Raw genomic sequence first — 13,476 nt, forward strand, 5'->3', positions numbered from 1 at the left:
GTTGTTAGGGGTAAGGGATACACCACGCTTTCTCATCAGCCAGGGGACATATAAGAAAAAATGAGTAGGAGGAGAAAGTACTATATATCTGAAACATAAACAAAAATCTTGCAGGCTATTAACAGCAGGCCAGAGAGATGCTGTAAACTTGAAAAGAAAAGGTAATTTTATGATTTTGGTAGAACAAAGAACCATGCACCTGTGATACCAAATCTGCAGTCCTTAAGCTCTTGAAAGGCATACGTGTACCTGCTTTGAGTCCACAGAACTGGGCTTAGACTTCAGATGTGCTTGCCCAAACTGCTTACTGATGGCCAGGCAGGTTTGACGATTCTACTGCAAACACAGGTAGAAACTGGCCTGTGACATGAAGACTGCATGTTTTTAATTTATTTTCATTTACCTGGGGATCTCTTAAAGTCTGGTATAGTTGTGTTTGCTTTGCTGGTCTTTCTTTAAATGTACTTCAGACCCACATCTGAAAATTTAATCTTGCTGTTTTAACCTGAATAGAGCCTAATTCAATTTCCAATCAAGTGAACGGAAGCCTTGCAATAGATTCAATGCACATCAAGCCAGGCATCTTAAATTTATGGGGACATGCAAGGTTGAAGTACAGGACAATTACTGACACCTTAACATGGTTGTCAGTTGAGAATGGGCTACTGTCCTTGTTTATGTTCTGATTCATGGTAAATACAAAATTATTCAATCCAAGTTGAGCTAAACTACAATAAAAGAGCTTGTTTAAATTTAAATTAAATCAAATTTCCTTGGAAATGTGGCAATGTATGAGTACACTCACAGACAGTGATCGTGACTCAGATGATCACAGTATAGCAAAATCACTCAGGTGACCTTGGGAGGTCTCTAGTCCAACCTCCTGCTCAAGGCAGGATCAGCTGTGGGGTCAGAGCTTATGGATGCGCAACAAGGGGTAATAGTCCAATGGCTGGATAAGTCTCAGCAGTTTCTCTGCAACATCCCAGTTCTGCGCCCTCATCAAACAACATGTGGGATGTGTCATCAATAGATGGGCGCCTCCATCCCCTGCGGAAGGGATTTTCCAACCACCATCACTTGCTGCTTCCTCCTGATACTTGTGATTAAAGTCTTATCTCCACAAGCACAAAGAAGGACAGAGGTACCATCACAGATGGGGAAAGCCCGATAACCTAACCAGAGAAAAGAAAGTCCCCTGACCCAGCTCCTCCCAGGGCTGTCACAGGAGACCATCAAGACCAGTCAATGGAAATGCTGTCTGGACCATCTTACGGACTGAGGGAGGCACTGCCTATAGGGGTATGGGAATTGTTATGGGATGTAGGGGAAGAGCATCTTGGGATTGTACAAGGCTTAGTTGAGGGTCCTTAGTAGGGAAACAAAAGGTGGGAAAAGGGAGGGATCATGGTGGTTTGGGAAGGGGATAAAAGGGACTGGTCGCATGTAAACAGGTTGCTGGTCATTACACTTTTCTGGCCATGCCATTACGCAGGGCCATTACACTTGTCTGGCCCTGATCAGTGCATTATACTCATTAAACTCAATTTCTAACTCTTTTCTTGGGTGAGGGACTCTCTGTTCTGTGTGCATGGGGGTGTGTAAGGGGGTCCGAGCACAGCAGCTGGAGTAGGACCAGGGATCAGACAGCCATGGCATCTGGGGACAATGGGGACAGCAACTGGGGACATCGTGGGGTCTGGGGAATGACTAAAAGACCTGTTTGTGTGTGTGTGTGTATGCGTGAGGCAGGGACCAGCTACGGGATAGACTGAGAGTCAAAGGCCAGTTACTGGAGGGATCCATATTGTATATATGTGTAAGTCTGCGTATATATTTCCCACTAATGGACCTTTATTCTGATCAGTCAGAAAGGGGAGCAAGATGAGGCCATCAGTGTTGTTTGTGTTTATGAATGCTGAGTTTGTGTTGATCTGTGTGGCTGGCCATGTGTATATGTATGCATATAATGCATGTGTTGTATACATGTGGTTGTGCATGTGCCTGTGGGGAATAGGTGCTCAGCCTCGCTACAGGTTGGTCACATGGAGCTACGACCACCTTGCCTCTCTCGGGCTGCAGGATTCAGCAACAACCAACAGCAGCAATGCTTGGTTTGGGCCAAATGGCTCTAATTCTTCCTTTAATGGAGCTTGTTCCCCTTCACGGGCTGCTATGGCACTGTGCTGTGACGTGACATGTGGAAATTTGGTTAAGTGTCTGAACTCAGTAACTCAAAATTCTCCAGGAACATCGTGTGTGTTACACAGCTCTTCTTTCAGCCTGTCCTCTTACAGTGACTGTTTCTGACTCTCTGCTGACTACTCCTCTAAAAATACTTTAATGACTAGAAAATTGCTCATAATCTTTGATTAATATAATTCTTTTGTTGCTGTAAGTGAATTGATCTTGTGCTAGCAAATTAACTACTTCCTAGAAATATTATATTTTACACGGTCCTGGTTCCTCACAGCCTAAGAGTTGATTTCAGTAAAGAGGCTGACATTAAGTTAGGTGGTCTTGCTGACACACTGTCTATACATAGAGAGGTTTCTCGGCCTTTTTTATGCGCACTGGAATAACTCAGTTTACAGTAACAAATTACAGTGTTGCATCACGTATGAAAAGAATAAGACAAGGAACGAGGGAGGCATCCAACCATCTGCCCAAAACTGGAGCTCTCTTTTAAAACCAGAGCGCTACTTTTAGAGTTAGCACCAGGTCACCAATACAGTAAAAACCCCCTTGGTTTTCAGTGTTTTTTTCCCAGCATCTCAGAGGATCCTTTTCCTTCTACTATCTACCTAGCGATGCAAAAGTATGTATTTGCCATATGCTACGCTGCTGGTGAATGTTGTAACAGTTTTTGCTTGTGACTGATCTATCATTAGAAATGATACAGACCAGGTGTCACCTTTTCATTCAGATCAAGCCTAAACTTGATGATAACTTATTTTGTGCTATGCAAGAAACCAGTGTTGGTTTTGTCAGCCACAGGACATTGTCATTACTTTTAAAGTACACTAATATAGAAATTTACTTTTCAATTACACTAATATAGAATTTACCAGAACTGTAAATTTAAGAGTGCACTGGTATTAACAAATAAACAGTTGACAACTGGGTTGAAAAATTATCTGGAATTAAAATTATAGGAACAACAATGAAGAAAAATTAGAACAGCAAATATAAGACGTTGCAAACGAAGCACTTCAAATGCACCTCTATGCATCTAAGAGTAGTTTGTCTGATTTATCCTACATGATAGAAGTGTTTTCAGGAGTGAAGATTAATTGTATTATGGTGCTCTTGACATCCTATTTTTCCGATCCATTTGCCAGAGAGATGCTTTTAACTTTTTCATTACAAAGCTTTTACTATGATAACTTTCACCTGCTGAGTTTAGGCAACTAGCAATAATCTGAAAATGCTTTTCTCATTGAAACTATCTCTTTATATTGTTCTCATTGTATTTGAGCACATCTATTTTATGGTAATGTACATATGCAAAATACGGATGACTAATATGAAAGTTACTTCATGCTTATTTTTAAAAGTATGATCAGGTTGCTTCATTTTCTAAAGCTGGATTTATGTGTAGGTTCCTGATGACAACACAGATGTTTTATGTGATGTGAAGGTGGCTGTTTTGCAAGGGAAAAGGTAATTGTTGTTTTGCACACTTTGTGTTAAGGAATTGCAGCAAACCAATGGTTGGCTGAACGAAAGCATCACCTGCCCACTACCTCTGCTGAAGTCATTGTAGGAGGGGATGCTTCATGTTTACTTGAGACTGAGAACTTGTGAAAGCCCTTTCAGATGGTCTTTAACACAAATATTGCTCTAGCAATCTTCTCGAGAATGATGCACTTCGAAAAAAAAGTTAAAGAACGAAAAAAAAGGCAATTCGTTTCCCTTCTGGGATGTGTAGAATTGTTTTGAATAAGTCTTTATTGAAATAAAAGGGAGTAATTGGGGGGCAAAAAAACAAGCTTAAATGTTTTATGAGAGTGAATGGTTTTCACTGGGGATTTGTATTTGCAAGATACTAATTTTAGGTATCTGAAAACCCGGGGCATCCCCCATATTCACAGGAATCTCCACATCTGAATATATGAAAAGTACTTGAAACAAACATTTTGGAGCTCTCATTCCTTTGGATTAGATTTTGATTAGGATGATGAACTCTTCTTCCAAGAAGAGTGTCTCCTGGGGATACTGAAATTCCTTTCTCGCTTCTGTCACTTTTTGCTGTCTGTTCCTTGAAGGACTTTAGCAGGTTGGAGGGCGCATGAATGTGGTGTACGGCCCCCAGGACTGCAGTAGCAGGCTTGTGGCTGAAGCAGAGGTGGCCCATCATCCTTCAGGTGGTTGCGGGGGAGCCTGAGTGCTCTGACAAGCCAATCTGCCTTGTACACTGTGTGGGTTAAGCACACAGCTGCATATGTATAAGGCTGAATGTTATTCCTCACTAGAAATGATGGGATGACTCCTGTATACGTGTGCAGTATAAATACTTGGGGAAAATGCTTTGGGATGAAAGGCTGCACATAATGATCAGATATTATTAAAATGTCAGGTAGCTCTGGGCATTGAAGAACTGTCTCCCTGTGGAGCTCAGATGAAATTTGAAGTCAAAAAACTTTTGTGATTTGCTGAGTGGGTGGCTGAATGGGTTTTATCATTGTGTCTCAGAGTTCTCTCTTCTCCTCCCTCAGATGATGGGAATTCACTCCAATCAAAAGCCAAGTTACGATGCCACTCTGACACTTTTAATTAGGGACAAGGGAAGCGGTGTGATTTCTTGCTGCACATTAACAAAGGGGTTATTGCTACAGCCCAGATCTGCTTCAGGTAGCACAGTCCATGTCAGAATATACCTTGGTCTGCTGGAGCCATTTGCTCCCCGTAGGGTTAGATCGTGGCTGAAACCGCAGAGACTGTGATTCAGCCAGCAGAGAGATCTGCACCGTGCTAATGAAACTCAATTGCTGTCCTCTAATGTGCCAAATGAGGGCTGGGGCAGTGAAGAGGGGAACTCAGGGGGACTTTATCTATCAGTGTGTAAGAACTTCTGAAGGCTGAGCAGACTCTTTGATAACACGGTCCTAAACAGCCAGTTAAACTCCTGTTATTTTTCAGGCCTCACGGTACTGAATTCATGAGGTGGTCATTCCTCATGCCTGCAGTGGTAAGTAGGAAAGCTGCTGATCTGAGAATGGTCATAGCTGCTTGAATTTATCATACTCCACATGCCTTAAATTGAAGGAAATGAGAAGAAATGAGTGATGGAAGGGCTACAAATAAATGCCTGGAATGGAAAAGGCAGGGAGTAGAAAGAGGCACAGCCACTCTTCACCCCTTAGTCCTGGCCCCGGCAGGACAGAAGAACCTGAATACAGACAGTAAATGGATTTTTGTAATCCTTGGGGGCTTTACTCCTTGCTCCAGTCAGGATGCAGCGTTCTTGCACCTTCTTCTAACAACGTAACGTGCCCATGATGAGAAACCAAACCCCATATCTCTCTCTCCTCAAGGGACTATCCTCATCCTTGCACTGCACCATTACTTCTGCTTGTTCTCTTCAGACAGTTAACTGCATTTGTGAAATGAGTTAGTTGACTGAATACAATCTTGCAAAGGGGAGCAGTTACAACAGAGGGGCTGGAGAGCACACGTAGCTCATGCTCTTCTCAGGAAATGCAGCTTTGAACCTTCTCAAGTGGAGGAGAGAAGCAAACCCCAACTTCTGGCATCCCCTGTGAGGGACGTAACCCTTGAGCTCTCAGGTACGGAAAGGCTGCCAGCACCCTCTCCCTACCCTCAAACGCACCCAGCTTTCATCACCTCACTTTTTGCAGCACCCACCTACTCCCGTGTCCTCCAGAAATGCCTGCTGCAAGGCCAGAGGACCCCAGCCAAGCTGAGGCAGCTACTCCATGACTCGCGTCAGCTTGCTGAGGCTGAGGTTCACAGCTTACAAACCCCAGGAACCCAGGAAGCTCAGATAGAAAAGAAACACACTTTTCCTGATGTGTGCAACCCCTGCAGTGGGGTTTTCTGGCTTATAACTTTAGGGCCAAATTGCTTTTCTATTAGCCATGTAGAGCACATTTTTAATGTTCTGTGAAGAGCAAGCCTTTTGAATAGTGGGCTAGCCAGGAAATGGTTGTTGCACTCACAAGGAAGTGAAGCAAAAGCATCAGCAACCACTTGGGATCTTCATCAATAAAGGCGACCAACTTTTGTCCTGTAGTCCCGAACCACTGGGACGATTTGAGCAGGCCTTGCACTCTTCTAGCTCCCTCTCCTCTCCCTGTGTTCAAGGACCCTTTTCATCTCACCTGGCTTGATGTGAGCCTCATTTAAGAGCTGTCTTTACTTGTCTTTGGTAAAAATCATCAGTGATTAGCTATACTATGTGAAAAGAGAAGACTAGGGTGTAGTTAGGAATAACATCACTGTCAGCGTAGCATAAAGTGAGCAATTTAGTAAAATGGTTGAAATATTTCACCCTGGTTATGCTCCTCCTCAGAGTCAGGGATCATCTGGTAACTTCTTGAAAAGCAGATACAGAGGGGAAAAATTAAAGGAAGAGTCAACATCAAATGTAAGATGCTTGGCTGAACTTGAGAAATGCTCTGATAACAGCTTCAAGCATTCAAATGGAAAAATGCATCCCTACTTAATATTATTGATTTCATGTCTGGAGAAAAACCCACAGAATATTGTGTCCAAGCTGCTGGAGATGCTAACTGGAGGCAGACAGATGAATGAGGTCACAGTCATTACTTTGTTCAAACAATGACACTCAAACAGAACAAAGAGCTGGTAAAAAACTTGTGGTGAAATCAGTTTCACTCTCTGAAATGTATTCATTTTTATTATGCCTTGGTGATAATGAAGTAACCCTAAAAGTCTTTTGGTGAAATCCTGGCTTTTTAACCGGATGGGAATTTAATTATTGACTTAAACAGTCAGGACTTTACTATGCAATTGCAATCTGGGCATTCCAGATGCTTCTGTGACCATGACCCATCTCTTGCTTTGGTCTGAACTTGGAGGACTGATACTCTTGACTACCATTTTATGGCACTTTTACAAAGGGTAGGAGTTAGTCACAGGAGCTATCCTCCATCTAAGGAAGGCAGATAGCTGTCAAGGGAGAGCGCCAAACTCCTGGGAGAAGATCATCGAGTACTTTCAAAGTGAGGCTTATGTAAAAAAAATCTCCCTTTGCCCATTAACAATAGAGGGATACCATGGATGTTAACCTTCCCAGCCCGAAAATAGAGATATATTCACCAAGACTATATAACTGTATTTGCATGCAGTGACCTATGTATACTGAACTCAGAAGTGAGCAAAAGGAGATCTTTGATCAAAACACAGAATTAACCTATATACAAGAGGCTCCACAGAAAGCCACTGAACTTACAGAAACAGTGGAAGAATGAAGTGCCTTTATAGAGTTAGCCATAAAACAGGTGATTAGCATTTTCAGTTTGCAAAATATTCTCTACTCAAGCACACCTCCCAAGCAAGTTTTTTTTCATATTGGGACTAATCAGGTCCCAAGAGTCTGGGAACATCCTGAAAGAGGATTATATCTGAAATTATAATTGTCCATTGGCCATTATTTTCTCTTCAGTTAAGACAGAGATGTGAATTAAATATCATTATATGCAACAATGAAGAGGAAATTAAAAGGGGAGCAGATTAGAAGCAAGAAGCAATCTTTTGCTAGCCGCAGGGCTGGAGGAAATGAATGCTCAGTGCAGCACCTCTGGCAGTCCTGGGTGTTGAAATCTCTGTTAACACCAGGCCAGGATCCTGGGTTCTATGTACTGCTTGAGCCTGACATTTGTCCTTTCCTGCCACAGAGTATAGCTGGGAAATGTCCGCAGCCATAACAAATATTACTGCGTGTACCTGGCAAGTCACTCATGAAACACCCTTATGACTGTTTACAGAGCCTTGTAAGATGGTTTTGCTTTCTGGAAATAACAGATGTACTGGCAATACACTAAAATTTCTGGTTTTGTCCCCCCAGATTTGTGTGTGAACTGCCATGGCAGGGAGGGTAACATTGCAATTGCTCCAGCCTCTTGGTTAACTGTGCTCAATTCTCCTGCAAAAACAAGAGAAAAAAATGAAGATTGGTCCATTTATAGGTTGGGCACATTTCAGGAGGGATGTTTTTCTTTTTCCAAAGGTGTCCAGATCCTTGTTTCCCTTTCAGGATGGTCTTACACAATAGAAAAGTAGAGGACACACCAGGATAGGTCTAATATATATTTTCATCTGTATTTTCTTTTGCTAAGAAAAATATTTCCAGGTTTTATTTTAAGAAACAATGTTTTCTAATGTAAATATGATGCACACCAGTGCCATCAGCACCTGAGGACTGCAGAAAATAATCTTTTTAAGATTACAGTATGGGTTTTCTTGATATGTATGCAGTGTGCCTAAAGTTTCTACTGTCCTTTCTAGGAGCCTGATTTTCTGCAGAGTAATCTAAATATGCCATAGAGTGAAGATTAGACTGTGTGTTCACTGTATAGACATACGTTGCCATTTTTCCTTACCAACACCTCCCACTATTGCTCTGCATGTAAAGGTATTTCATTTGCTGAATTCAACCTGTCAACTGTAACAAATATGTTCTAATCCCATTATATGCATCACAGTTCACTAGCAACCACATAGGAGCCACCAAGCCTTTTTCTCTTTGATCATCCCAGATTTGCACACTGGCCAAGGGCAAGAACCACGAATTCTGCTGAGAATAGATGTGGAGAGACAACCCGCAAGGCACAACACCTGAGCACTATGTATTTGATATAAATGACAATTGTTTAAAAGGTACCTCAACTTCCATTTTACAAAGTTCATTACTGTAGCAAATGCTTTAACAACCATTCTTTCCCTCTATTTCTGTATTTCCATCTGTGCTGCTATGCCTTCTCTGATTTCATGGTGGCATAATTGTTGAATACATGGCTGCAACTGTGACTCAATAATTGTAGCTGTCTCGTTTCCCTCTTCACCATTAATTTAGGTATTGACTTCTTTTCTTAGGAGTCTAATATTGCTATGAGATCATCATGGGAAGAGCTCATGGCAAAGAGGGGCAGAAAATAGAGTTTCTAGCCTATGGAAAATTCAGGCATTTAAAAAATTCCTGCAATTACAAGCTGGAACAAAACATTACATTTTGAAAAATTTACCATTAACCAAAGATTCTGAAATACTTTGGTTTAGATATCTGGGAATGATGTACTGAAACACTTTCTTCACACAATTCAAATGTTTCATTTTAATGCTGTTTCAACCTTTATATTATATAAAAACACAACTTCCAGGCTCTTCAGTTTTATCCAGTTACATATGAGCCAGAATGATAAAAGTTGAAGCATTTAGGTAATTTTGCTTTAAAACATTTCAATCTTGCAAAACATTGTTTCTCCACATTTTTGGAGAGGCAGTAAGTTTCTTTAGAAAGTTCCTAAGTCTTACATTTCTAAATTCCTTTAGGAAACCTGCAACCAGTTGTTGTACAAAGACAAGTTTTTAGGTAGCAAATGTGAACATTTCAAGATCATGAGTGCATTAATGTCTTTATTTTGGTTTGCAAACAGAATCTTTCAAAGGGGCAATGAGACGCTATGCAGACAGACTGCGATTGCAGATTTGTTGGAGCTATCAGACAATATTGAATGTCTCCTGTCCAAATGCTGAGAGCTATGAGGCTCTATCGACTTCACTGCGGAAACAGACCACAATGAATGAGATTGAGGAAAGGATTAGAAAAGAGAGGACAACATTTCCTTATCACAAAGCAGTTCACAAAATTTGAGCCTTCCATTCACATTTAAAATAAAACTGCTTTTCTGGCTATGCCATTAGACAACACATTGACTAAAATAGATGTTAAAATATATTAGTGTTCAGACTGTTGCTAGTTCTCTTGGCTAGGAGGAAGATATCGTATATAACCAGTTTTATTTTTCATATATTTATGACAAAGTGCAAAGCTGCACAGTTTGCATGACAAACATAGCAGGAAAGTTTTACTTTTTTCTCTCTCCCCTTATCCAAATTGCTGGTTTGACTGCAATCATTAAGGGAATAACAGAAACATTTTTTTTGGCAGCAGGTTTTGCAAAACATGACCTTAACAAGTCCTTTAATGATTTTGGACAAAATGATGACTCAATGAATTAATTTAGTCCTCTTGCACAAATTAACTGTTTTCAAATTATACACGTGTATATGAATCACTTCACTCAGAACTGAAATATGGCCAGACTTGCTCAGCTGCAAGGTGGCAGCCACAGAGACAAACAGTATAACTTTGTAGCTTGAGTAATCCTGGACAGGACACTAAGGCAAAGCATTTCTTTTGCAGTCGTTTCCATGGTATCTTTAACACCCACATACAGCAAGTAGGACATTGGTTGTTAAAGTCTCATCCAAATAAATCCTACAAAGTAAATTGCATGGAACCCAATTTATCTACCTTGAAATGAAGTTTGCTGGGATTTGAACCCGTGGCTTCAGGAAAAAAAAAAGGCACTTCAAACCTGATGTGCAAATCATTCAGCCATTCTATCAGCTTTAAGACATAAATAGTAAATTTGAGACCATACGCATGCATATATATATATATATAAGTCTATACATAGATAGCTGTACCTACATTTGCCTGAGATTCATCATGCCCATTGATTTCTGCTAATTCCTTGGCGCTTTTTAACTGCAAAGAGTAAACAAAAAACAAAACAGAAAAAACAAGCACATTACTTGAGTATTTCACACAGTTATCTTTGATTTATTTGGAGGAGCATTTTATAAAGCTTCCAATGAGAAAAACAGATGGAGCATATAATTCTAATGAGTTTTTACTCAAACCATTTTGAAACCAACATACTTAAGGCTTGATAGGTTGGCAAGAAAAACAAAGGAAAATAATAAGACTGGGTCATTATTTTTTAAATAATAAGATTAGAAAGTAGTTTCAAGGCATAAAAAGTGTACAGAATTGGCTCTCAAGAATAATAAACGATTTCATTTCCCATTCTTGTTGCTATTAATTTAAACTTTACAATATTTGCAAGTTGCCACTAGCTAAATAGTGTTTTGCTAATGGTTACTTTTGAATGATATATTTTGAGCTGTTTAAGATGCCAAAGTGCTACTGTACGTTTCCTTCCTGAGGAAGCATCTAAATAACTGACATGGCTCCTGGGTATGACGGCAAAGGAGGTGAAGAGAACAGCTCTTTTATTTAACGAGTTGCAGGAAGAACTGAGGAGACACTGCCAATTCCAAATATATGATTTGAACAAAACCTTTTTTTTTCCCTCCTGAATTAGCTTTTTGGGAAAAATCCAGGATTACACTGGGGATTGTAACAATCATTCCCAAGAGATTTAAGGAATGTCCTAGCTCATGTCTCGAACCACAGTGAAATATGCAGTCATTCATCCTGTGATTGAGCAAACACAGAAAGGAGGAGACACCGCAGCTCTCCTGAGCCTATAAGCCATGGAGGTTTATACACTTAAACGAAGCACTCAGAACGATTTACTCTTCAGGTAAATCTCTGAAGAGTCATGCTTTTATTCTAACTTATTTCAGCGCAGATATCTAGGGTGGGGGGAGATGGGGAACAATAAACAGAACTTTCCTCTGCATTCCTTGGTTTTTGCCAAAGAAGCTGGGGTTGATGTAACTGTTGATGATACAGCTGTGATCCTGAATGACAACAGTCCTAAAATCCAGGTGAAATGGAACACTATTGTGTTTCGACTAGGTGTCTGACTCAGAAGTGTTGGTGGACTACCACCCCAGGGCGGCTAGGTTACCTCCATCATCTTTTTGCCATGTAGCACCAACAGCTAAACTGCATGTGATTCGGTTCCCGGCTTCTCACAGTTTTCAATCTGACAATTAAGGTAAGTGGGACATGGTCTCTGCATGCCTTATGCAGGGCTGTAAACTGCACCAGTTCAGGAACTGCTGCTTAAGCCACCAAACTGGTCTTGATGGCAAAGTAAGGGGGCGGCAATCCCTGATAAAGCAGTAAAAAGGATAGCTGGGGACTGCAAACTCATCAGGTGTCCTGGTTCAATTCACTGATGTTCATCTTTCAATACCCTCAAAAAGTCTGCAATTTATACTGACAGCAGGGTGATGCATTTCCAATGAATGCTACATGTTTTCCCTGCACTGAAAAAATAACCATACTGTTAAACCACCTCACTGTGAGGATGGCTGGTAGGACTGCGCTGAGAGGGCTACTTCCAGCCAAGCACCAAAGTTCGGTATTTCTGCATCACGGTGTGACCAAAAGAGACATTTCCTGATTCTGCCAATTCTTCATTATAGAAATTCGCCTCACGTGAGCAGTCCTGTTGAGTTCAGCTGAATTACTCATCTGAATATGAGGTCAGGAGAGCAGGCTTGGGTATGTAAAACTGCTCTGCATGCTAATGCCATGTCCTGAGTGCTTGGGGAGTGCTGTTTGTTACTTACCTTTCGCCTTTCCTTTTCCAAGCTAATAGTGTCGTCACCCCTTGGTGACTGCCAGCTTCTTGGGCAATGCTCTGTGTGTGTTCTGCTGGTGACATATCACTCCCCTGTCAGCCACATGAGCGTTTGATGGGAGAGTGGGCTTAGCCTCTAGCCTTTGTTGGTCTGGCAGGCTTTCACCTCACCATGCTTTCCCACCAACTGCCCTGGCACTGCTCCACTGGTTAATCTAACTCTAATGCAGACAGGATGCTTGAGCCTTTCCATCTCTTTTAGTGCCTGCCATACTCAGAAAAGGATGCCAGAGCTCAGGCCAGAAGGTGTTAGCATCCACATCTACACTAGGACCACTGCAGTAGGAGGTGGAAGTGAACCGGTGGAGATAATAATGGAAAACTTGTGGGTAGAGAATGTGCAGCTGCATTCCCACAGGCTAACAGGGTAAAGTCCCTTTTTTTCCAATATTGTTTTTTTTCTAAATTAGAAATTAAATTATATTATTCTCTGAAACCCTAAATAGTGAAATGTTGGAATAGGAACCTCAGAAAAACATACAATATTGGAAAAACAGGACTTGCCTTACCCCCTAGGCAGGCTCCATCCGAGGTCGGTGGTGAATGTGATGTTACCAGCAGAGAGCATGCTGAGGCAACACACTGAACTAGTGCCGGTAACAACCAAGAGCCTATCTGAATGGAAAGGAGAAAGGTTGAGGAGTTAGAAGTCTCTGATGCATCTAGTGCTGTGGTGGGGTAGGTCTGACACAAACCAGTGGGCGTGAATCCCTCTGACAACAAGAGCTGGTGGCCATGGGCCAGATTTGATCCATAAGCCTTTTGGCTACAGCAATGTAACACGGTGCATGAGCAAACGGGACCTCTCCCTGCAGGACGTCCCAGCCTGGATGCAGCTGGGTTGGTTAGTGCAACTGGATCAACG

General features: G+C 41.5%; 1 protein-coding gene across 9 annotated transcripts in view; it reads right to left on the reverse strand.

Moving 5' to 3' along the window:
- ENOX1 (ecto-NOX disulfide-thiol exchanger 1) overlaps nucleotides 1-13,476 on the reverse strand; it is a 397,458-nt gene that overhangs the window by 12,550 nt on the left and 371,432 nt on the right. For all 9 annotated transcript variants that reach the window (XM_075489098.1, XM_075489137.1, XM_075489072.1 and 6 more), the window contains one exon: nucleotides 10,703-10,759. In XM_075489098.1, the coding sequence (XP_075345213.1) occupies nucleotides 10,703-10,759 (57 nt within the window). The remainder of the gene's footprint in view (nucleotides 1-10,702; nucleotides 10,760-13,476) is intronic.

This window comes from Mycteria americana, chromosome 1, assembly GCF_035582795.1.
Source record: "Mycteria americana isolate JAX WOST 10 ecotype Jacksonville Zoo and Gardens chromosome 1, USCA_MyAme_1.0, whole genome shotgun sequence".
NCBI lineage: Eukaryota > Metazoa > Chordata > Aves > Ciconiiformes > Ciconiidae > Mycteria > Mycteria americana.